General features: G+C 33.7%; 1 protein-coding gene across 1 annotated transcript; it reads right to left on the reverse strand.

Annotated features, from left to right (window-relative positions):
• Positions 1–651: 651 nt before the first annotated feature.
• LOC149426104 (uncharacterized) lies at positions 652–26,239 on the reverse strand. Its single transcript, XM_089637132.1, has 5 exons — positions 25,895–26,239; positions 22,833–23,025; positions 11,235–11,364; positions 10,455–10,602; positions 652–7,884 (listed from the first exon to the last, which is right to left on the reverse strand). Exons 1-5 carry the CDS (start codon positions 26,124–26,126, stop codon positions 7,835–7,837), a joined length of 753 nt encoding a protein of 250 aa, XP_089493258.1. The 5' UTR covers positions 26,127–26,239; the 3' UTR covers positions 652–7,834.
• Positions 26,240–27,661: the final 1,422 nt, after the last annotated feature.

Consider the following 27,661-nt stretch of genomic DNA (forward strand, 5'->3'; position numbering starts at 1 on the left):
ATTGTTGTTTATGTAAGCGTTTTTTTGTTATTTCTGTATTCTTTTTTCCTATTTTATTACTATTCATACAAATTTTGGTTAAAAGGTTTTACTTCTATTTTATTCCGAGTTGGTTGGAAAAAATTACCAAATGGCAACAAACCCACCTTCATACCACTACCTTCAGCCTCACAGTATACCCCAATTGGGGATGCCATAGTCTCACTGGCTCCAGACGGTAGGGAGCAGTTCGAATTCTTGTGCGGTATTCCAGACCCAATTCAACTATTATTCTTCCAGAAAACTCTCTGCACTACATCCCCAGAACCAACATTCCACAGAAGAGAGGAAAATTCCGTGAAAAATCCTCATGGCATTTATTATTTTTTTGGTTCCAGGGCAAAATGTTCTTTTCTTTATTTCTATATCACTTTTCAAAAGTGTTCTGATTTGTCCATTAGCCATGTTTTTTTATGTTATTGCTACACAAGAGTACTAACTGCCCAGAGACAATGGGACTATGGAATCCCCTATTTGAGATGTTTTGTAAGAAAGTTTTTTTGGAACCTTTTCAGCTGATTTTTTGTAAATCCAGAACTATCTGTTAAAAAGTAAAAAGTTTAATGCTAAAAGTGAAAGATTGGGAGAAAACAAAAAACGCAGTTGGAATAAACAACACTTTATTCAGATTACATTTAGTATATTGAGAAACATTGGAACATACATTTATGGTTTCATGCTACACTCAAGTACATTTATTCAACTTAATGTGACACCTATAACACATATAGAATGACTTCTGAGAAGAAATTATCAGTTGAAACAAACACATCACTCAAACCAAGTACATTTAGTTACGGCTGGAGTAGACTCTTGGAACACTTGGGACAGTCCTGCATCAAGTACCACGCACCAAGCACCACACACCACGCACCACGCATCACATACATAATCATTCCCAATAAACAACAGCAATGGCTCTATCTCGCAATCACTTTAAAGACTATTGTTAACATTGGTCATTTTCAAATTAAAATGAAAAAGAAGGAAAGCAACATTTATGTGAAGTGATGTAATCATTTATGTATGTGATTCCAATGCATTGAAAAGTGGGTTATGAGAATCTTTAAGGTAATCAACACATATTCTTACAATATTTATTCACAAAAAAAATTCCCTGGTTTTCATTTCATCAATGAAAATCTGACTAATAGTAAATTCTATTAGTAAGAGGATTCTTCTTTTCCATACCTGATTGCAAAATGCTAAATAAATAAAATTTAATCCTTTTCAAATGAAAATAAAATTTATTGGACGATTACGGTTGAAATGTAAAACAAGTCCGGGAGCTTAGGATCACAGGGGTCTAACTACAAAAATGGGTGTTTTGAGTTAAGCTTGTTTTCAGTAATGCCATAATCATATTTGTTACCGACACGAAGCTCTATATTGCACATACAGACCTTTAAGAGATACAGTTGGGCATACAAGCACTCCAATCTTTATTTGCGTTTATTACAAAACTATGTTTTTGTAGATAGGTCCCTGCATTGATATATTATACTAGATTAGCCCTGTCTAGTTAAATTCATTTTAAAAATAACGCCACGTAGCGTACGTCACAAAAATGGAGATGAACTTAACAATCCAACTCTGTTTAAACTCCTTGTACAAGCGTTCAAACTCGTAAGCGAAACCATGGAGAATTTGTTGTCAGAGGTGTTGTAATATGGACATAATTCAAATTTAAATATTTGGAACTGGGTTATTTTTGTGATTGAAAAAATGAACTTGCCCAGCATAGCTGAGAAGCAAAATAGCTTACTCTGGACCAACAAAAGGTAAAACGCAATGCACAGTGCCCATTTCGCATTGCGAAACAGTGCGTGGGCCTTTTCATAAATGTGCACGTGAACCAAACCAAAATTGTGTTGGGGTTATTTTTAAATGAATATGCCGTGTCTAGTCTAATTTAGTCTATGGGTCCCTGTGATCCTAAACCCCCGAAGTGATATTTGTAATCATGTAATCAATAATTAAAATGATATGATTATGACTTTTAATACATAAAATTATGTGTTTATTGTAGATATTAAATTGCTATGGTGACTAAAATGAATTCAATAATAGCTGAAACACCCGGCATTTCCAGGGCTTTATTCCGCTTTCACATGAGAAGTTTCAAAATTTTGCTTTAAAGAATGGGAAAATGGGATTTTACTAAATCTCATCACAGATGATGATGTTCCTCTTGCTTTGAAGGTCAAGTGTGCAAAATTACATAATCTCGGACAAAACTACATATGTATAAAAAACAAAGCCATGCAAGCAAAAGTCACCAACCAACATGCACAAATTTTGACATATTTTTATTTTAATGTTAGAGAAATAATCAAATTTGAATACTTTTAAATCTTTTGTATTATTGTACGGGTAGATAAAACTTTTATTTCCATTTCACAAACTTTACAACCATTTTTTTATGTTTCTGTAATATATTTTAGCTTTCAAATTTAAATGTGTGTTGTGGTTCGGTTACTTTTGTCTAAATGGCGATGAAATACAATAATATACACAGAAAAATAGATTGATGATGTAATCATTATCGGTAAAGTAAGAATCGTCACATCACTTCATAAATAAAATAAACATATGTTTTTTATTACACATCATTTTCCAAAGATCACTTTTACGAGATCAGCAGTCATCAAAATAGATTTAATTAAACCATCATTATACAGTGAGAGCCTACTCCTGCCATTACACATCCATTCAAAGAAAAACACATTCATTACACTTATAAAATAAATGTATGAGGAGATATTACCTTAACATATTATGTAAAATATACATAACCAAAGTTAAGAAAAAGTGTGAAAACTGTAACTATACATCCAGCAACCAAGTACTTAACTTAAACTTACTTACAGAACGTCTCTGAACATTCCTTAGAAGCAAAGTGCCAATATCCAATAGGGGTTGAACTACAGAAGCGAACAATTTATCTTTTACATTGAGCCAAATATTATATTTAAAATTGAATTCAACTTTTGTAAATTTCATTACATACTTACCAGGGGCGTGCTGCAATATATATATACATCGATTTCAAAATAACAGGTGATTGTTTAGCCCCATTTCCGGGAGATCAACCTTGTCTATGAACAGGCTGTCAGATAAAAAAATCCAAAAATGAAGATACTGAATATACAAAATGATAAATTTTAAATCATTATTGAAATGAGGTTTTCGATAAATAATGGCTCACTACAAGCAGCACATCCCCAGTGAGTAGATTCCAAAGTAATAGCTGCAAAATTAGGTGGTTCTAGAACACAAAGCAATATGGAAAACAATGAAGACTTTATAAAAGTTATGTTCCTTAATTTTTTTCTATTTCAACTTCTTATTTTAGACCCTGTAAAGTAATAATACATTTCGATAGTGACCTCCCGTCGCTAGCATTAGCCTAATTGGCAAACATACTTGATATTACTTTGTCTTTAAGCAACCAAATTTAAATATTACATTCTCGGTTATGTTTCAATGGCCGATTTAGAATGCAAGTTGTAGAATATATTTATTGTGTCCACATTGAAAAGACAGAAGGGAATAACACAGTGGCGTAGCAATAAACTTCCAGGCCAGGAGCAAGACCGTTTTTCACCTTTTATAACAACATAAGAAATTAAAATACTGAAAGCATTTTCATCATAATGTAAAATTTTCCATATCACTTTATTTTAATGAGTTGTACGTATTGACTAAAACAAATTAGGAATTGAGTTATAATATAGTTATTTGGTTTGTTGGTCAACATCCTTCCAGAAATTATGTCTAAGCCATTTATGTATACCTCTGGGTATTGCCCACACTGGCAGTGCCAATGTATGAAATGAAAAAATCCATTTCAACAAATTTTGGTACAGCAACAGGAATCTAATTACAACCTGCTGCAATATTGACTACTAGGCCAGAGAGGCCGCCCGGGATGCATTAATCTTAATTTCAATTAATTCGGGAGGATTAGCACCGCAGGCAGAATGAAGGCAATTATTGAACATATAAATCTTTTTTGTAATAATGTCCTTATACCAACCCCTGTAAGGCCTTGCCCCTAGGCAACCAACCAGGCCGCACAGACAGTTGCTACGCCACTGCACAAATATAATTTTTTTGTAAAATCTCAGTATTGCAAATGTCTAGATAAACAAGCTTCAAATACATACTATTTTTTATGAAAAAATATTTTTTTATTTAACTCAAAAGCTTAAATTATGTTTCACACCAAGTCAAAAGGAGTTAAGCCATTCTCGGTAAGCATTTCGTGGCAAGTATGTCAAATAGCTGCCAAAAAATATATATATATATATATTTTATGTTAAAAAGGCAGAAGATACCAAGCCAAATTATAGGTTGTACAAAACATAATTTATTAACATAAAAACAGACATCTTTAAAATTTTAAATATGCATAAGTATAATTAATTTAATTTTTAAGTAACGTTTGTTAACTGTGGGTAACTCCCATCTGCCTAGTCAATGGACATGAAGAAATCTCTGACATAGGATACGCAAGTGTGGCTCCAGTGAGTCATTTAACACGTACACCGTACAGTTGAAAGAAGGTATCATTGTGGCAAAATCTGTAAATACATTGTTTTGTGTCTGGAAAATAGACAACATTGAAAACTATTTAATATATGATCCAGTTTGACAAAGATTCATTACTACACTGGATATCTTCTATAGGGGAACACATAATAATTCTGTATGATCTCATTCCTAAAACAAACATTTTCTGTCAATCTGTCACTTAAATACAAGTCATTTAATGTCGGCATTGTAATACACAGATAAATGTACACGTCTGAGTCAAAGTTGAAAAACTAAACATCCAATATTATAACGATTGTGTCAGATTGCGCTGTTGGCAGCTTAACTGACAGCGACATCTCCAGACAATAATTCTAACCGATAGCATCACATTATCTGACAGTAAAGTTTGTTTGGCATACTTTCTCTATCAGCAACATTATCTAGATATTATAATACCGGCCCTTAAACTCTTACATCAAATTTCACATTCTTGTCAACCAATAAATTATGCCACCCAAATTCATTTAACATGTGGTATGATTGAAATCCAGATTCGATTACATCAATATTATTTTTTAAGCTTTATACGTACAAGGGGACAAACAATGGTACCAACAAATATGTACAATATTGAAACTTCTGTTATATCGTCGGTGTAAGTTCAATACGGCGAAAGAACCATTTCGAAATGTGACAAATAACCTCCCAATATCATCAAAAAAATTAATTTTTATTTTGTGTTCTTATTTTATATCTGAAAATATTTTTTTACTATTATTTGCATCTTTGCAAAATTAGTTGTGGCATATACGCGATATTGCCATAGGACTTTTTGTACTGTATTCACTGTATTGGATCTAGGGATACACTGCGTATAGTGTTGGTTGCTTCTTTATTTTAATTAAAGCAGAGACTGTTTACGGAGCACTCGAGGCCATTTCGATGTTCACCAGGGTTATCATTTGATATTTGACATGTCTCCCGGTTCCACCTCCTTCTTTAGTGGGGATGCTTCATTCACAGTATTGACTTTAACCGAGTGTAAGCAGTGTGTTGGTCAATTTTAAAAATTTATATGCGGCTTGCGCTGTTCAACTGCAACTCAAATGCCAAAAAAAGTATATGTATAACATATATTTTGAAATTATTGACTTATACGCAGTATTGAACTTATACTGATGATATTATGTAGGTACATAATTAAATGATGCACAGATACAATATTTCAAATACAAGATAAAATGGCGATAGAAAAAAATAGCAGCGTTATCATACTTTATAAAATATCAAAAAAATCAATAATAATTATAACTTGAATAAAAGTATGAATTACATAATGCTCCATATTGTCTTTTTCATATTAATCTTTAAACAGGCACCTTTTAATTCCTCTGAGCTTCTTGAGGGTGGCTCTAGGAGCCCCGGTAGCTCCGCCCTCGACTTGGTGAACTTCTCAGAGCAAATAACAGTTTGGTGTGCTCTCCCTCCGTAGCTCCTACTCTTATCATATCAATATTCCCTTAAGCGTAATAATCTCAAACAAAATATAACTTTACCAACTATATTATGACCGTTTAATTCGTATTTAAAGCGTGTATAAAAAACTTGAAATCAATTGAAGAAAGCTGCCTGAAGCTAGCACCCAATTTGAAGGAAATTATTTGTTTCAATACAAAAACTACTGAAATAAGATTTACCTATAACTAGTGATGCAATGATTCCAATTCAGATTTGTAATTTGTAGGTTGTATTTTCCTGTGTACATCTGTACATGCGCGATACGTTTTTTTAACAATAAGGGCGGCATCAAATAAATACACTTTTAATAGAGAGATTTAGTACCGTAAAATGGGGCGGCTGATCAATTTTCAACTCGAAACAAAATAACTTTTTTATAAAAACATTTGTGTTGTAAAATTTCATTTTTTTAAAATTGTATATGTGTTTGGAGAATCAAAAAATACACGGTGATCTAAAGTCACCTTTTAGATTGGGGCAATTTTGAGATATAACATTTTTTGTTGATTTTTCTGTTGGAAATATCTAAAAAATAAGAAAATAAAAACTTCACGATCTTTGAATATACATAAATATACATAACTAGAAACTAAATAAATTGACAGTTATTTTCGAAAAGTCAATTTATCTACATTGCCAGAAAAAGAGTCGCCCCCTATTCAAAAGTCACCCCATATTACGGCCATTTACAAAGGGCCGAGTTGAATAAATGGTTTTTATTTCCAGTCAAAACGTTTAATCGTAATAATCGAAGTACATATTGTTACCAATCATTGCACCACTATTAATAACCCTTTGTTTACATGTTCAAGATATGGGTAGAATCAACATAAAGACATAATGCGGGTGGCAAAGAAATGAAATAGCAAACCATCCAAACAAATTATATTTGTATATAAAATGGTAAATTACATCAAAGTGGACCCACGCACACACTCTACTTAAAAACTACACCTCAATCTTTACCGTACGTTTAGTGTTAATAGTAATAATTCTGCATTCTGCGTGTATTTTCACTAGAGAAAGAAATCACAAAGAATACACAAACTCAGACCAGAGCCAATTTCAGTTGAAGAGTGCAATGGCAATTTGAAAAGTGGTCCAACATTTTTATATAATGACTATAAAATGTTTTAAAGAGATTGTGTACTTTTATTTGGCACATAGATGTATTGTATTTCTTAACCGACTCTACTTTACACAATAGTTTAAGCGAGATACAAAATAAATACAAGTCTTTAGCAAAAAAAACAGTTCATGAGACGGAAAAGCATTTTACAAGGAAAATACATATATGAAAATAAATGCATTGGACTGCTCTCCTTATAAAACATTAAAAATGTGAATGATCAAAGTGAAAAAGTGACGGAAAACATTAAATTACCCAAATGGAATGTGACAGTAACTTTGAAGTTTTAGTGCCAAGGAAATATATAATATTTCAAATACTGAAGCCTGTATTTTTGCATTTAACTAATATTATCGAAGAGTGTTTAATGTTATCAATCAATATATCAAACAAGGTTACGTTACTCATTGGAAACAATTATTAAATATGTAACATCACATAATAATAAATACATAATAATAACATGTATTAAACATTTATAACAATTATCATTTATTTGTGCACAACATTTATGCATAAGGAACACGGTTGTGAAAATAAGAAATGCATAGTATACTAAATTAGTAACACGCGTAACATCTATTTCCACCTTACAAAACTAAACCACATTTACATCTTCAGCAGGCTGGATACCAGGTAGTTCTCGATAACAATTTGAGCTGAAAATCCAAAACAAATCATTTATTATTTATATGTTTAAGGCTGCATATAGTGCAACGTGGACGTCGGTTGCATACATCGGTCGCGTATGGTAATGTGTGGGTGAATGATTGATGACCTGAAAGAAAATGTGTTTAAACATCGGCCTCACACCTCGGAAGAACTCAAGGATCGAATTTGGGAGGAAATCGCCGCTATACCCGTGCCAAAATGCAGTTCGATATCGCCTTCATCAATGTATCGCTGCTGGGGGCCATCATCTTTCTGATGTCGTCTTCAGGACTTGATGCATAAAACAGCGTGATGTACCGAATAGTGGTGTAATAAGTCGTGCCAAGTGTTGTGTAAGTGTTTTTTTTAATAGTCCTTCAAATTATTGAAATACAGTAGAACCCCGTTAATTCGAACCCCGATAATTCGAAAAAACGCGTAATTCGAAATTTTCGCAAAAAAAATTTCCGCTGAAAAATTTTTTCTTACAAAATTTTTTTTAATTCGAAATTCGTTAATTCGTAATTCGAAATTTATTTTTGTCCGCGCACGAAAATTTGTTCGTGTAATTCGAAAAAATTTGATTTTTGCGAAAATAAATCATAATATTTCGTAAATCTGATGGAAAATTACCGCGAAATCTCGATTTACGCGGAAATATATCGTATTTTTACGAATATCTCAATTTAAAGGGTAGGCCGCGACCGAAATCGGCAGCAAAATCTCGATTTACGCGTAAATATATAGCATTTTTACGAATTTATTGCGAATATCTGAATTTACAGGGCCGGCCGCTACGGTAATCGACCGCGAAAATAAAGAAATAATTAGTATTAATACGAATTTACAACTAAAATACCACCCGGATTTGAAGAGGCGGCCGAGAAAATCGATTTTCGGCGTATTTTTTTTTTTTTTTTTTTCATAAAATTTCGAATTACGTGGGAATTCGTTAATTCGAAATTTTAATTTTGATGTCCGCTGGATTTCGAATTAACGAGGTTCTACTGTAAATGTCCCCAATTCCCATTGTGAGACCATAGCATTTTTCACCTGAATATTTTCAAAAATAATATCACCTATTTTAGTCCTTTGACCCAAATGTGTCGACTGTATAATAAGATATATTTGCTTCTTCAAAATTATAAATGGTATTATTGATTCACCTACTCTACTGCAACTCATTCCCTTCAATATCCCCTCGCAAAGACTCAGAAATAATGAACTGCTCTTCCTCAACCATCATTCGACAAATTATGGATATTATTCACCATTGTCCAGAATGTGTAGACTGGTCAACTCAAGTCAAAACCTTAACTTTTTTGGAATAAGTCTGAATGATTTTTGCCAGTCGCTAAACAAGTGACGGAATATTATAAGTGTCCTGTGGTCCTGACCCACGGCGTATTCTTGACTTGATTCGACTTGTCACTTTATTTTCTTATATTATATCTACCATATGTCTTTGCTTTCATGTACCTTTGTCTACTCCTGTATTTTTCATTTTACTTTATTTGTGTTATTATTTTGTAATTTGGACGATGTCCGTTAATAAATAAATAAATAAAGATTGAGTGTGCTGAAGTAGATATTTTTGTTAATAATTTATATGGATTCAGAAAAAAAAATTTGCTATGTTAAATAATATGTTGCACTGATTATATTATGTATTACTTGCGTCTCTTACTTTTCTGTAATATTTGTATTTCATATATATTTTTAATTTTGAATTTTTATTTTTATTTGTTTTATATTTTTATCTTTATTTAGGCATATGAAAATTAATGTGTCTTTGTATGTGTATTTGTATGTTAACTGAGTTTTTATAGCTGGATTGTTCTCACGTAAGTGAGATCGTCTGTAAAAACCCAGTATAAATAAATAAATAAAAGGTATGCTAAATACAAACATGCTTTACATAACAAACTTTTCATGTTTTATTTTTACTAATGTCAACAAAGTTATATGTATTGCTCTGTAACTACTTTCATAGTATCTGTACTTATTTTGTACTCTTGTTATAATATTCCACTACAGTACATACATTTTAATTTCTTATTAAATACATTAGGAGACTAAAATAAACGATTTAACTTTAAAAATTAAAAAAAAAAAAGACATTGCAAGCTCCCGTACGTTGCGCAGTACTTTGTGTTATTTTTTGGATTACATTTTAAAAAGTTAACTGTTAAATACATTGATGCTGTGCGGTTCATCTGGAATCTTTGTGTGGTGTCTTACCAGAGCAACACTGAGAGTAACATTCGTTCAGGAAAAAAGTGAAAATATTAATAATTAAATTCTACAAATGAAAAAACCAACATTTCAAATGAATTTTTATTTGTCCATGACAGGTATTGAACCTGTGTCCAAAATCGAAGAGCTTATCATTATGACAAAGAAGTCATCTCAGAAAGTTTTCATAACAACCGGTTATGATAAACATTTAAGCAATAATAAACATAGAATAGCTGATGATGATGAATATGTAGCTCGTGGGGGGGCATTGATTAACAGTCTATTCACCCGGCAGGATGAATGACACGGTATTGAATGAAGTAATTGAATGTGGCCATACCCAATTTGCTCCCGTTAGAGATGGCGATCCCATAGGCATCCTGATCACACTCGTTGGTGAGCGTGAGGTCAGCCCCCTTCACCAGCAGCTCATAGCAGGCGTAGGGATAGTCCCCTCCGGCAGCGTACATCAGGGCCGTATTGCCCACCTGCAAACAAACAAACAACCATGTAATGTAATAATGGTCTCAATTAACCCCTTGGCTAATTTGTATATCAACAGTAATCATCATCGGGACAAACTGCTGGGTAACCTGAAGTCGGTGTTCACTGCATTTAATATGCAGTGAAATGAAAAACAATAGTCTTTCAGGGTAAGGTGTTGGCGGTCAATATTGCCATAATGCATAAGACAAATTCACACACCTAAAACTATCTTCACTCAACTGGTACATATAAATTTGAAAAAAAAAGCATATCGGTTGACCGGAGTTGGTGAACAAAGATGCTCATACGTAACAGAATAAGAAGGAAGTAGAATCGGCCCGGAAATATTGTCATAATATCAGTAGCCGCGCGAACTCACCATCAAAACAGGGCAATACACAACAATATTGCTCAATCTTAGCCGACAATATGGGAATCTTGACTGAAATACCTTGCGGGTAAGAAATTGTTGGAAAAACTTGCTTGTTTACTGGAGCCTTAAGATATCTAATACATACTGATTTCATCATCATCTTCACATGTGCAGGTGGGATTTGGCCTCCTCCGCAAGTGTCCTCCGCTGGCTGCAGTCTTGCAGTATTTGAAATATTTAAATATAATATAAGTTGGTTACATTGTCCTGGTGGTTGACGTCGGCGCCCTCCTTCAGCAGTATTCGGACCACATCGTGGTGGCCACCCGCCGCCGCCAGCAGCAGCGCCGTCTCCCCCTCCAGTCCCACGCAGTTCACTGACGCTCCACACCTGAAAACAGAACACCTAACGTTTAGAAAGACAATAAGAGTACTCAGGATCATATATATAACACTTTTTGAATACATAATTTCGTTCATGATGCAAAAATACTGGCTTATAAATGAAAGGAGGCAAACTAACGAAGCTCATAGAATTGAAAGACATCTTATACGCAATCAATTGAATTCGTTGGAGCTTGGAAAAATGGAGTTCAGAAAGTTGCGCAGATGAGTGTCTTTTGTGACGAGTATAAAAAAAGTCCTAAATAACCGGATGATCTCATAATCCATCTTTATCTCGGAGGTGGAATTTAACACCTAAATATATTATGTGCCATTGTTTCGAACATGAATACACAACCCCATTGTTTTTTGTACACATTTGTATGTATTACTTATTTACAACCATCGCACAATGTAAGTCACAGACATTGATTTATTATTATGCGATTAAATGAGTACAACATAAGCCACGCATACATAGCATGCTTTATTTTTAATATATTTAATATACACAACAACTGGGAGCTAATAAACTGGGTAGGAACTAGTCCCGGGTCATTCATGAACTGCCCGACAATTGTAACCCGCTGTAACCAATGATCGACCAGCTCTTCGATTTTGGACACAGGTTCAATACCTGTCATGGACAAATAAAAATTCATTTGATTAATGTTGGTTTTTTCATTTGTAGAATTTAATTTTTCCGATTTTGTGTCCGGGTTAAATCTTCCACACAGGAAAAACTAAACCCTTCCACACACTTTTCCACAAATGATCATCTAGTCCAGGGGTCTCCAAACATTTCAGCCGGAGGGCCACATTGACTACTCCAGTGAGTTCAGAGGGCCAAAACCGTTTTAATTTCTAGACACCCATATTTTCTGTCCTAGGGAGGGGGGGGGGGTAGACAATAGAATTTTCAGGGATGAAAATATAGCTTTAGATAACGTAGCTTTGAAGATAATTTTTGATATTCGTTTCTCAGACCTTGTTATCATTGCGAATCAAATAAAGATTTTTCAAAAAAATCCTCTCGATATATTCGCGCGATGCTTGTGGACGCAATGTATTGGTGCCAAGTACCTCGCCAACGAGCATATTTATTTATTCGCACGAAAAAATTCGCGGAGTTTTCGCCCCTTCTGAGCAAGGTCTTAGCCATTAGCTGTCGCGGGTCCTTGATGACACTGGTCATAAGATGTCGCGGGCCGGATGGAAGACACTGGCGGGCCGGATACGGCCCGCGGGCCGTTGTTTGGAGACCCCTGATCTAGTCAATCAACATTATCCAAGTGCATTATATAAGCATAATAAATACAAAAAAAAACAATACAGGACAGATTGTAGACAGTACGGCGAGACTCCTTTTCTTCTTACATTTCTAGTACGAAATCAGTGATTAACAAGATCTGCTATTTAAGAAGAGTAAATGCAGGTAACTCCATTAATGGAGAAATCAGTGATTAACAAGATCTGCTATTTAAGAAGAGTAAATGCAGGTAACTCCATTAATGGAGAAATCAGTGATTAACAAGATCTGCTATTTAAGAAGAGTAAATGCAGGTAACTCCATTAATGGAGAAATCAGTGATTAACAAGATCTGCTATTTAAGAAGAGTAAATGCAGGTAACTCCATTAATGGAGAAATCAGTGATTGACAAGATCAACTATTTAAGAAGAGTAAATGCAGGTAACTCCATTAATGGAGAAATCAGTGATTAACAAGATCTGCTATTTAAGAAGAGTAAATGCAGGTAACTCCATTAATGGAGAAATCAGTGATTAACAAGATCTGCTATTTAAGAAGAGTAAATGCAGGTAACTCCATTAATGGAGAAATCAGTGATTAACAAGATCTGCTATTTAAGAAGAGTAAATGCAGGTAACTCCATTAATGGAGAAATCAGTGATTAACAAGATCTGCTATTTAAGAAGAGTAAATGCAGGTAACTCCATTAATGGAGAAATCAGTGATTAACAAGATCTGCTATTTAAGAAGAGTAAATGCAGGTAACTCCATTAATGGAGAAATCAGTGATTAACCAGATCTGCTATTTAAGAAGAGTAAATGCAGGTAACTCCATTAATGGAGAAATCAGTGATTAACCAGATCTGCTATTTAAGAAGAGTAAATGCAGGTAACTCCATTAATGGAGAAATCAGTGATTAACCAGATCTGCTATTTAAGAAGAGTAAATGCAGGTAACTCCATTAATGGAGAAATCAGTGATTAACCAGATCTGCTATTTAAGAAGAGTAAATGCAGGTAACTCCATTAATGGAGAAATCAGTGATTAACAAGATCTGCTATTTAAGAAGAGTAAATGCAGGTAACTCCATTAATGGAGAAATCAGTGATTAACAAGATCTGCTATTTAAGAAAAGTAAATGCAGGTAACTCCATTAATGGAGAAATCAGTGATTAACAAGATCTGCTATTTAAGAAGAGTAAATGCAGGTAACTCCATTAATGGAGAAATCAGTGATTAACAAGATCTGCTATTTAAGAAGAGTAAATGCAGGTAACTCCATTAATGGAGAAATCAGTGATTAACAAGATCTGCTATTTAAGAAGAGTAAATGCAGGTAACTCCATTAATGGAGAAATCAGTGATTAACAAGATCTGCTATTTAAGAAGAGTAAATGCAGGTAACTCCATTAATGGAGAAATCAGTGATTAACAAGATCTGCTATTTAAGAAGAGTAAATGCAGGTAACTCCATTAATGGAGAAATCAGTGATTAACAAGATCTGCTATTTAAGAAGAGTAAATGCAGGTAACTCCATTAATGGAGAAATCAGTGATTAACAAGATCTGCTATTTAAGAAGAGTAAATGCAGGTAACTCCATTAATGGAGAAATCAGTGATTAACAATATCTGCTATTTAAGAAGAGTAAATGCAGGTAACTCCATTAATGGAGAAATCAGTGATTAACAAGATCTGCTATTTAAGAAGAGTAAATGCAGGTAACTCCATTAATGGAGAAATCAGTGATTAACAAGATCAACTATTTAAGAAGAGTAAATGCAGGTAACTCCATTAATGGGGAAATCAGTGATTAACAAGATCTGCTATTTAAGAAGAGTAAATGCAGGTAACTCCATTAATTGAGAAATCAGTGATTAACAAGATCTGCTATTTAAGAAGAGTAAATGCAGGTAACTCCATTAATGGAGAAATCAGTGATTAACAAGATCTGCTATTTAAGAAGAGTAAATGCAGGTAACTCCATTAATGGAGAAATCAGTGATTAACAAGATCTGCTATTTAAGAAGAGTAAATGCAGGTAACTCCATTAATGGAGAAATCAGTGATTAACAAGATCTGCTATTTAAGAAGAGTAAATGCAGGTAACTCCATTAATGGAGAAATCAGTGATTAACAAGATCTGCTATTTAAGAAGAGTAAATGCAGGTAACTCCATTAATGGAGAAATCAGTGATTAACAAGATCTGCTATTTAAGAAGAGTAAATGCAGGTAACTCCATTAATGGAGAAATCAGTGATTAACAAGATCTGCTATTTAAGAAGAGTAAATGCAGGTAACTCCATTAATGGAGAAATCAGTGATTAACAAGATCTGCTATTTAAAAAGAGTAAATGCAGGTAACTCCATTAATGGAGAAATCAGTGATTAACCAGATCTGCTATTTAAGAAGAGTAAATGCAGGTAACTCCATTAATGGAGAAATCAGTGATTAACAAGATCTGCTATTTAAGAAGAGTAAATGCAGGTAACTCCATTAATGGAGAAATCAGTGATTAACCAGATCTGCTATTTAAGAAGAGTAAATGCAGGTTACTCCATTAATGGAGAAATCAGTGATTAACCAGATCTGCTATTTAAGAAGAGTAAATGCAGGTAACTCCATTAATGGAGAAATCAGTGATTAACAAGATCTGCTATTTAAGAAGAGTAAATGCAGGTAACTCCATTAATGGAGAAATCAGTGATTAACCATATCTGCTATTTAAGAAGAGTAAATGCAGGTAACTCCATTAATGGAGAAATCAGTGATTAACCTGTCCGGTGGTATGACCGTACAGGTACGGTGAGAAAAAAAATCCTCGTAAGGAGTATGACCGTACCCGTACGGTTGCGCCTAAAATTAATTAACTATTGAATTTCTTCCGGAAAACCGATAGTTACTGCTATCTAGGGACAATTTGTCATAACTTGCAAAAGTTTTTATCGATTTAGGTACATTACCAACGGAGTTATTCACAATTAAAATATTCCGTGACGTCACCGTCTGGCAGTTGGTGGTAAACAACATTTTTATTGTGAGCGACGTCTTTTGTGAAGTGAAATTTGTGGTTTTTGTTTGTTTTTACACTGAATAACCTAATCATCTTGCATTAAAAATTACCTCACGTGTTTGGATGTGAATATTTATTACATATATTGTACCGACAGTGTTTGTTTTCAGTTTGAATACAGTTTTTGACACTGAGTTTCTACACACACATGTAACAAAAAAAAGATAAGCCGTTGTTTCTTTTATGTACACACATACTTTTGCGCAGCTCAATGAGAGATTGCGCGTAATAATTAGGCAATTTTATCGTGTTAAATTTCAAAGATTGTTTGTTAGTTGAACTGGGAATATGAGTACCTATTATATTTTTATGGCGTCTTATAAATTCATTGGACCTTTACTTTTATGAGATAATCCCGAGGATGTTATGACAATAATCATTTCCTGAATGAGAGATAACACAAAAATTGTTTAGCAATTGGATATATTCCTGGTACTCGTTACTTGTGAAGATAGAGTGGCGCTAATATACACGTGCTTTAGTTATGATATACAGAGTTACAAAACAGACGTGTTTTTAGTGGAATTTATTTAATTGATATTTTCTTTTACCCTTCAAAAATTTCTTCAGATACTAACGAAAGGGATGAGGATATATTTTTGTGCTAATCGCGAAAAACATCCGCTATAGGCTAGAGTCTATTGTTTGAAACGCCCGACTACAAAGTGTTATTATCATTGACATTTTATTATTTTAGGTTATTCATAATTTGGACAGTGTTTTACTGTGATTTGACTTTGTGATTCGTATTGATAACTAGTTCAATTTATATATTTTACTTTTATAAAAAAATGGTTAACCCTTTGAATGAACAAGACATTGCTGACATTTTAATCGAAAGTGAAGATGAAGATGTTTACGAGGATCTTTATGATTTGCCAATACATTCAGATAGCTCATCCGACGAATCTGATGGGGATGAAACTTTCCCTAGTTGTTCAACATCCAAAAAGAGAAAAGTTGATCATCGTAAATGGGATCAGGGTAAGTTTACGCCCATTATTCATGAATTCGATTCAACTAACTCAGGTATAAGAGCAAATATTCCCGTTAGTGAAAATTCATTGGAAATAGACTTTTTTGAGTTATTCTTCACACTTGATATAGTAAAAATAATTGTCAGCGAAACAAATAAATACGCTGCAAAAATTTCTTTAGACATTTCTCTGAAGTCTAAAATGATGAAGTGGAAAGACACCACGGAGGCTGAAATATATACATTTTTAGTCACGATTATGCTTATGGGACTTGTGGGAAAAAACTCGCTGAAGAAATACTGGACAAATAATCCAATAATTGAAACACCTTTTTTCAAAGTATTATTTCCGCAAGATAGATTTTTTCTTTTGCTCCGAGCTCTTCATTTTTCTGATAACGATACTGCGACAACCGATAAATTATATAAAATAAGAAATCTTCTGGAACCATTGAAGACCATTTTCAAATCAACTTTTTACCCATATCAAAATCTGTGCATAGATGAGAGTCTCTTGTTGTGGAAGGGAAGACTTTCATTCAAAATTTATATTCCCTCAAAACGACATAGATTTGGGATTAAATTGTTTGTACACTGTGATGCACTCACCGGATATGTTTTGGATGTAATTGTGTACACTGGCTCTGAATCAGACATACAAATGAATCCCGACATTGGTATATCAGGATCAGTCGTTACCACTATGCTTGCAGATTATTTGGAAAAAGGTCACAGAATGTTTGTAGATAATTGGTATACAAGTCCAGCCCTGTTCGATTTCTTGCATAAACATAAAACTAATGCATGTGGAACGGCTAGAGCAAACCGAAAAGATATGCCCAAATTTGGTAAGGAGAAAATGAAAAAAGGGGAAATGAAGTCTTTGAATTCGAACAATCTCATGGCGCTGAAATGGCACGATAAAAGGGATGTCCTTATGCTTAGTAACATACATACAGATGCAATGATTGTTACTGATAAAATTGACTTCTCCACGGGAGAAAATAAAATAAAACCAGAGGTAGTTTTAGATTATACCAAGAATATGGGAGCTGTTGACAAAGTGGACCGCATATTGGGCTTCGCAAGTAGTTCCAGGAAGTCTCTAAAATGGTATAAGAAAATTTTCTTCAGATTGATAGACATTGGAACACTAAATGCTTTCTTTTTGCATCGTTTGAAAACGCAAAAGGTTTTATCATTTAGCGAATTCCGGGAAAACTTAGTGTCTCAAATGATCGAAAAATATCACACGCCAAGGCCGGCATCATCTGGAGGAAGGAGAGTAGTGGATCAACCAACTCGCCTTTTAGGAAAACATTTTCTCCGTCCTGTACCAGAAACTGCAGCCCAAGGAAAGCGAACTCAACGACAATGCCATGTGTGTAGACATACAGCAGTTCGAGCTCAAAAAAGAAGTGACACGAAATATATGTGCACCGACTGCAATCTTGCATTTTGCGTATATCCATGTTTCGAAGACTACCATACGAAAAAGCAGTATTAGTTAGTGAAGACAATTTTATTCCTAAGATAGTGTACATAATAATTAGAATAGTGTTATTTTTATCGTAATTATTGACTGCATATACATTGTATACCTATGTTTAATTTTTATAATGAAAATACAATAGTATAAGTGTAAATAATAATATGTATATGTTAGTGTGTATAAAAAGTCGTTCTTCCCCCCTTGGCTTCATTAAAATTGTGGTAAGTGAATCTGATTTTTATTAAGTAAAAACAAAAATCTGCTCCGATTTCGATGGTTGGCGATTTCTGCAAAATTGTTTTTATTTTTTCCTTCTAAATAGCTTAGTATTTGTTTTTTCGTGCTAGTTTCTAAGGATTTTATTTTTATTTTTTTATACTCTACGAGGTGGCATTTATTTTTTTCTATATTTTGATTGTTGAAAAAACTCCCTCCAGCGGGACCGTTTTCTTTCCAGAAACTCACCACCGGACAGGTTAACAAGATCTGCTATTTAAGAAGAGTAAATGCAGGTAACTCCATTAATGGAGAAATCAGTGATTAACAAGACCTGCTATTTAAGAAGAGTAAATGCAGGTAACTCCATTAATGGAGAAATCAGTGATTAACAAGATCTGCTATTTAAGAAGAGTAAATGCAGGTAACTCCATTAATGGAGAACTGAACGCAGTTGGCGCTAACAAAAAATTGTCCAAAGAAGCGAAGTTAGCAGTCCACAATGGAGTGCTGGTACCTACCCTGATGTATGGAGATGAGGCATGGAACTGGCAAAGAAAGGATGAAAGTAGATTGAATGCTGTTGAAATGAGATCCCTGAGGTGTATGTGTGGTAAAACCATGTATGATCGTGTGAGGAATGAGGATATCCGCAAAGATTGCAAGGCTGATGTAAGCGTAATGAGTAAGATCAAGAAAGGGACGCTTAGATGGTTTGGGCATGTAGAGCGAATGAGCGAAGAAAGGAGTGTAAGGAGAATATACAATGCAAATGTGAATGGTAGCAGAAGTCGGGGACGCCCGAGGAAGAAATGGCACGACCAAGTGAATCAGATACTTGAGTCGGGCCATGTCAAGAGTCAGAATAATAGAAGAGTATGTATGAGACGATGTATGAATGTGAATGAGGCAAGGAGTGTGTGCTAAGACCGAGTTGTTTGGCGGTCCGTCCTCTCTGCCTACCCCTGCGGGGAAACGGCGTGATGGTTAGTTAGTTAGTTTAGCTATTTAAATCTTGGTGTACTCAAGTAATTTGTGTAACTTGTGTAACGTGCATAATTTTTGTAACAGTGAATAGATACTCACGACAATTTCATAAATAAGCTTTATGATTCTCCTTACCACCTTCAATACAGCACAGCATCTACAACGGCCACAAAACTATTTGAATTACTTATTTTTATATGAAACAACAAAAAGCGACGTGACCAATAATGTTTATAATACATTTTTCTAATAAAATAAGTTTTTTATTTGCATTATAAGTAATTTTAGTTCAGCGCTTTAGTGAAAAAAAGTAATGTAAGCCATTTTTAAATCATCTATTTAATGTTTGCATTCAAAATTTGAAAATTTTAAATTTATGTTTATTTTCAATAATCGTATTTGAAAGAATATTACTTCATCCTTTCAAGAACAATTTTTAGTTTTCGAATATGTTCAGAAATATTACATTTATTTGGATTTTATTGCAAAGCAGAAATACACACAAATTCTCTGACCTATTGATAGCATTTTTAAGAAATACACGGTCAATATGCAATAGGGGTTAAGACGAGACAATACCTTAAAATAAAGTCAAAATCTTAATGACGTAAGTGAAGAAGCTATGCACGAAAATATGAGACAATATGGTCAATTGGACAGACCTCTTAACAACATAAGTTATGAAGTCGTGTACAAACAATACACGACTTCGGCGTGCGGCCAGGCGTAATGAACGGACCTACGGTCGAATTTGGCCTAGCAGGCCTAGAAAATTTATCTTTCGGTGAGATTCATTTAAATTATTTCTGATGAACTTATTACTAAAATCTCAGACATTTCTATAGGAATCCCTCGGGAAAATACTAATTTATCATCTAGAAAAATAAAATCTGATGCTTACCACTAACTTTATAGTTGAAAAACGTTTTATATAAAATATTTTAATGGTAAGTATGTTTTTATTAATCATAAATATAAATAACTTACATCCGTAAGGATCACTCTAAAAAATATATATTATCAGAATTCATTAAAATGTGAGCCTTGAGCAATCCCTCGTTATTAGAGTCTCGTGTCGCCAATGAATGAAACAGTATATATTGTGGAACCTAATGGTAAATTGAAACAGACTTTGACATAATATATTATATTCACCCGCATCCAATCTTCAATAGGAAACTACTATTACAGGTATCATATTTAGAACAAAATGAAATGTTGTCATTTTCCAGACTTCTCTTATAATACAAAGCAAAGAGGACATTCTTATCTCATTGTTTGTTTGTTAGTGAGAAATATGATCTTCTCTGTGAAAATCTATTTATAAATAAATAAACTAATAACATGTAACATCAAAAGTGGATTCCAACCACTGAAAAGATAAACCGATAGAAAGGTTTTTCGAATTGTTTATGTACTCGAAGGAAAGTCAATTTCATCTTAGTCAGATGAAATTCATCAACATTTTGAAATAGCGAAACTCTTTCTCAAACAGATAATCAATTTCATTGAGCTTTGGCTTATGTAAATTGTCAACAAATTGTAACAAAACATCAGTTTTGTAATATCTATTAGGTTACCCATAGATCGCATTTAGCTGTTGAGTATTATAGAGACCGAGTGTATGATAAATAAGGTGGGAATTTGCATGTCGGAGTCCAGATTATTCCAACTGCCTGCTAAATAAAATATTGTCAATCTATCACATTAAAAGTCCAAGTGTTTTGTTATAGCCGGAGTTTTATTTAACAAGAGAGTTTGTGAGAAAACCCGGATACACAGCAAGTCTTTTTTTCAAATCAATCACAATCACACTTCTAGAGATAATCTGGTCAGTGGGACAAGTGTACCTACTACCATAATATGTGCAAAAGTTATCAGCTTGGGTTACACTGTTGCAAAATCCTGACAGAATGTGATAACCGTCTCACAGTTGGATATGAAACAGCATTAATCCTTCTGCACCGAAGGAAGGTAATACACATCCCCCAAATAAGAAAGCTGTGCGATATCTAAGTTGTTTTATACATGACATATTCTGTAATTTAGGAAATCCTAGAAAAACTACTCGCTAATCGATCTGCATTTAAAAAAATATATCTCATTACCATTTCACCACTTCTTCAACAATTTTTTAACTTTCTTGAAGAGTAGGCACTTTTGTTCACCGGACGGTTAATTTTTAAGGTTGAAATGCTCAAAAACTAGAAAGTAAAAAGATAACCGCACTCTCTTTGAATGTCAAACAACAACTATTGTCTAACTAACTAACCATCACGCTCCTTGCCTCATTCACATTCATACATCGTTTCATACATACTCTTCTATTATTCTGACTCTTGTCATGTATCTGATTCACTTGGAAGTGTTGCATGTGTTAGGGAGAAAGGTGGTTTTACGGGTTGGTTTGATATCACAAAAGGTGTTTAACCACTCGGAACATTAGAACGTCAAAAGACGTAAATATGATAATAGCGGTCAAGACATTAGTACGTCTTTTCACGTAAACGCGCGAGATTTTACAAAAATCGATTTATTTCCATCACTAGTATACGGATTGCCATGATTTAAAAAACAGAGTATCGATAATGAATAACGCTACGCGTCTGCATTCAAGAATATCTATGGAATCTAGAGGTGCATTATCTGAGTCGATTGAATCTGTCATCTTGTTCGTTCATAATTTATTGCGTTTTTAAATAATTTATTAAAAATATTTTAGTTTGGACGGTTAATATTTTGAGGTGACTAATAGTTTTTAATTATATTTCTTCAATATATAAAGTGTTATTTCTTTATGATACTCAGAAAAAAGTACATTTTTCACAGCTTTGAAATAATGGTCAGCGATTTTTACATATTTTTGACGTTTTCAGAAAATGTATATTTAGACACGCAAATATTTACGTGTAACAAAACAATACGATAGTGAATTTCATAATCTTTCCAAAACATTTTTTAGAATGAGGCTACGTTTCCCAAAACGTGAGTTATGAAGCTTTTAACAAAACTCGTGAATAACACAAAAATTTTCGCGTTTTGACAGTTCGCAAAGGAACACAAAGTAAATAAAAGTCCTTTTCTGAGAGGTTAAACATGGCTGCATAATGTCCCTATGGTTATTCAATCTTTACATGGATAATTGTATGCAAGAATTGAAAGAGTTGGATTGGGGGCGAATATGAGTAATCTGAAAGTATGTTGCCTGTGTATGCTGATGATGCGGTGCTGATTGCTAACAGAATGGAAGATCTACAGTCTCTCGTGTCTAGGATGAATAAAATAGTGCAATAATGATTGATGGCTGGATGAAGTCGGGTTAAAACAATAGGTAGTTACTAATATCTGAATGTCACTGGAAATAGCTAAAGGACACCATTGCTCCTTGATATATGAGGGATCCTAGTGAACCCCCTTTGGGTGATTTGTTACTTCTAGATTCAGGTACGTAATGTATAATAGTGTGGGAATAGTATTACCGGACGAGATTGGTGGTGGCAGCTACCTGCCCGTAGGAGGCGGCCCAGTGCAGCGGCGTCAGCCCATTCTCGTCCAGGTGGTCCACGTCCTTCTCCAGCATGATCTCTTCGCGTGTCACCTCCCCGCGGCCCGCTCGCTTGTGGAACCCCGCGTCGGGCGCTTGCAGCTCTGGCGTGCTAGCCTGTGTGTTACCTGCAACACCATTCAGAGTGTCAGTATCAAACTATACCACGTCAGCAACAATCAGTTGCGCATGGCGAACTGCCTGTGGTGAGAATATTTCAATATCATTTATTTCTATAGATTTGTTTACAAATATGAAAATGACTGTTTCACAAGACTTTTCCTTTGAATTAGCATTTTTTTTTAAATAGTCTATTTAATGTGAGAATTTTTCGTCAAACAATTACAGAACAATGCTTTTTTTTAAATATGGATACAGAGAATTGCTTATAAATTCAACATAACAAAAATAAAATTATATTTACATAACTGAAAAAAGCACTACGAAATAGGGTAAAGTCAGTCCACTTGTATTTTAGAATAACAATTTGATAATTTCCATAGTGAAGTTTTTGTGAAAAAATCGTTTGAAGTGTGAATTAAAATTCGAACCTAACATACTTCATTATAATCAAACCACCATTCAAAACTTAAACATTGTTTGAAATGACTTTAGCCGTGTTTGTTGATCAGAACTTAATATCCAGGTACTTCCCCACTTTCCTCTTACCCATCTCGTTCCCCTATACATTACCTTTAGCCTCACAACATACCCTAATTGGGGATGCCATAGTTTCACTGGCTTCAGATGCTTAGGAACAGATGGGACTCTTGTGCGGAATTCAAACCTTTTTTTTACAACATATTAATGTTGGTTGTCTGTAGTATGTTTTAGTTATTCCTGCATGAAATCTAATTCAATCAACTCAAATGCAATGAATTTAAATGTCATTTAAAATGATTATTGTTTGAAGAATTCAGGCAAGCGATAAAGTACCTACTTGTATGCATAATATAATATTTTTAACAGAAAATCATTATAATTGCAATTTTCATTTTCGAAATTGGAACTGATTTTTCAAGAATTCAGGCTATCCCATGATTTTATATGATCTGCACCAGTTTATTGATAAAAATCCTCATTGCTTCAATCTAACATAGATGCTGGGGATCATGTCTAAAGTCCAATGTTGAACCACTAAATATTACTCAAAAAGTGTACAAAAAAAAAATTACGTTATCCATCCAACCTACTTTATAAGGAATGTAATTTTATGTGTATAAAAGAGCTATATATCACTCAAATTTCTTACTTTCTTAAAATTTTTACTTTCGTCGATTTTTTATCAATATTAAATTTGCTAAAAGAACACAACTAGAATTAGCTCTACATTGAACTTTGTGGCGGTACATACTAAAACTTCTTTTGGTCAAAGAAACTATTTATATCAGGCACCACTTATGTTTAATATTCTTCCAAATCATATTATGTCTACCAATTCCTTAGTTAAATTTAAAAAGTTAATTAAGATTTTTGTATTGACAGACGATTGTCTTAATATTTTTTCATCCTTGTCCTTTCTTAAATAATAAGCTTTTATAATAAGTCCCATTTGCTAAAAACTGAATGTCACCCTATCTGTCTTTATTATCTACTTTGTTTCTTCTTTTGAATAATGATTAGTTATGGTTCAAATATTGTTACAATATACTGTCAAATTACCCATCTGGTAACACATCTAATACATATTTTTCTTTAATTTTGAAATATTTTGTGTTTGTGTGTAGACTTACTTTATGTTTGTGATTGCTCTTATGTTTGGTTCACTCAAATGTAAATTGTTAACCTTGATACAGGCTCCTAGTGAGGTTGATTTTAATGTGAAAAAAAAATGTGTTGTGCACAAAGAGGTGAGGTGACTTTTCACAAAAATGGCGCTCTAGAAATTATCTAAATAAATATGTTTTTTTTTATTAAAGAAATAAAGTAATTATGTATAAAATCGTATTTACATTGGGTTTTATATATTACGAGATTTGAATATTATTCTTCCGTTAAGCGTTAGCTTGTGTTTGGAAGAGGAGTGCACAGTACATTATTGTAGTTATTTATAAGCAATTAATAATATTATAGGTATTACGTGGTGTAGTAAGTACATTACAGTGAGAAAGTAAAAAATAGTTACATTGTATGTTTGGTAGATGTGATATAAGTGTAAGTAGTGAAAGTATAAAGTAATATACTTTATACAGAAAACTGGTTATTTATACCCACGGTGTGGTAAAGCCAGCCTTGAGCCTGGTTTAAGACTGTTTTAACCAAACAAACGCCATGGTAATATGTCAAGTTCTTCACTCTTCTGATTTTAGGCGCCGAGTAATATTTACGCCACATTTTTTAGTAAGGCTGTGTATATTTACCAAAACTTTATCGAAGAATACTAATTAATATTAAATTAATATTAATTGCTGCAATAATTCTTAACTCAAATTTGTAATTTTTCAAATAAAATTTACTTTTGAATATGGAATTAAACAACTCAATCGAAAATTCATAAATATTGCAACAAAGCTGTGTGCGAATTGCAGTGAAATTATTTATCTTGATAACCTTTTTCAATTATTTTTATGAAAACAATGAGGCATGTTGACATCTGATAAAACCAATGTCATTACAAACCTTAATGTCATTGGATAAAACAAGTAAACAAAACAAAAATATTAATACATAAATGTATTCCAGCCTACCAGCCTATTATGTCAAGGTAACGCTCAACAGATGGAGCAAAAGAAGATGAAAAAACCAATAGAACTGATCACAAACCCTACACCCTTGCTTCAAATCATCAACCAACGAAAATATCCACAAAATAATAGTAACACAAAGAAAACTACACACAACTTCGATGTTATTTAGAAACTGAACGTTTAGACGTCATTCGATACACCGCACTGCTCAAACCTACTTTGATCTACTATATCCGATGAAAGACCGCAACATTGTTGTGAAAAAAAGATGGTTGACACTAACAAAGGAAGTCTTTTTTCAATGACTCACCTCGTTGTAAATTAGTTAAAACCGTGCACTGAACTGGTTTGTAGGGCAAGAAAGCACTCTTTCGCATGCCATCAGTTAAATTAGGCGCCCATCTCGGATAGTTGTTTCCACTGTTTCGGCTGGCAATGCTATCTTGGCTACTAGAGTCAAACTCATTCTTTATTTGGTCGACGATCTCCTGTTTAATGTCAGTATTGTGTTGTTGCGATGAATTACTTGAAAATTCGTCCATTATACTCTCATTTCATCGCAACGACGCGTATGCAGCCAGCCGAACTTATGAATTGAAGTAGATTTACGGAAACACAGTTTTTGCACAACTCTACGCACAGGAAATTTCTAAGATCAAGACAAAAGACGTCAAAAGACAGCTGTACTTGGTGATGCCATACTCTGGCACAAGTAAATCCTATTTTCTCTGAAACAAAACGTCACATTGTATTACTCGGAAACGATCGTATTTTATTAATTTTTCTCACATGTTGCGAAAAAATATTGTTATAATTTCTGTTCTCAAAAGCTGTAGTTTTATTTTTACCATTGTAAAGAATTTTTATTGCAATAATTTTTTTCTCATGTCTTTTCCAAGGAATAAATAAATTTCATATGGCAGGCCCACAATATACGAGAAGCTATAAACCTGGATGGTTTAACTACGCTATAAACCACTTTAAACTTTTCAATTCTTGCGTACGTTGTGAGTGGTTTATTTATGCATTTATGTATTTAATTTGTATTGCATAGGTAATGTAAATGCCTAAGTAGAAATTATCCTATCAACAAATTCAATTACGGCATAATACCCCAAAATAATATTGTAATAATTTTGGCTGTGAAAATCTCAAATCAAATCCAAATTTAATTAAATATGTCTATTTGGTTCTTTTGGCTTTTGGCGGCTTCATAAAATTCTTGACTTCTTGACAAGGTTCATTCTGAAGACAAAGAATTGTCGAATGCAATAATGAGCTCTACGGAATGGTTGTTTAGAGGTTGTTATCCCTGAATAGTGCTTAGTCAGATAAAACTCAATTTATTATTGTTCTAACTGCATTTCCCGAAGCCAAAGAAGTAAAATATAAAATAATTAGGAATTTCCCAAATATTCTTCATTCCTTCGTTCGTATATTTTGAAAGATTTTTTAAAAATTTATTTCCCCCTATTTTCATTTTTATTTTTCCTCAGGGCCTCAGGGATATTTTTGGGGATGCTGTCTGGATTCTTGAAGAGACCCAAGGGAAGGAGGATACAGAGAGGCCGGCAAATCATTCCAAAGTTGGACTGATGGAAAGCCCGAACGAAGCCTAAAAAAATAAAAGTGTCGTAGAAGAAACTTATTCTGATGTTAACAAAATGTCAACCTAGAACAAATAATTTCGAGAGTGGGTTTGGCACGTTTCTCAGGTTCCGAAGGGACTAATGACGCTAGTTCCTAGGAGCATCTTCTATTGAAATACCGGTAGAACAAGCATAGCATTTCCACCTGCCACCTGTGCTTCAAATATAGCAATCTGTTTGCTAAGATAGGGAAATCTATTTAATGGACCACCCGTTTCTGCAGTTAATGCATTTTTCTTCCTTTCCTTTACCCCTTTTCCACTTTCAACGTTTGCTTGGTACTGGAAATGCACAAAGCCCATCAACACCTATATAACTTTATTTGAGGAATACCCAACGCACAAATAAACATGTCGATTTACTATACTGCATCAACCTGGTGATAAACTTTGCGAGGCTGGCACGAGAAGAACATAGACCAGTTGCAT

This window comes from Hesperophylax consimilis, chromosome 1 (genome assembly GCF_061612785.1).
Source record: "Hesperophylax consimilis isolate HC1 chromosome 1, BYU_Hcon_1.0, whole genome shotgun sequence".
Classification (NCBI taxonomy): domain Eukaryota; kingdom Metazoa; phylum Arthropoda; class Insecta; order Trichoptera; family Limnephilidae; genus Hesperophylax; species Hesperophylax consimilis.

Bases quoted from the DNA above. Each gene is read 5' to 3' on its own strand.
- LOC149426104 (XM_089637132.1), bottom strand. From the start codon at position 26,126: ATGGACGAATTTTCAAGTAATTCATCGCAACAACACAATACTGACATT. The intron at 23,026-25,894 runs GTGAGTCATTGA...ATGGTGTTGCAG, and splicing joins TTTAACTAATTTACAACGAG to GTAACACACAGGCTAGCACG. The intron at 11,365-22,832 runs GTAATACTATTC...TTCTGTTTTCAG, and splicing joins GCCACCACCAATCTCGTCCG to GTGTGGAGCGTCAGTGAACT.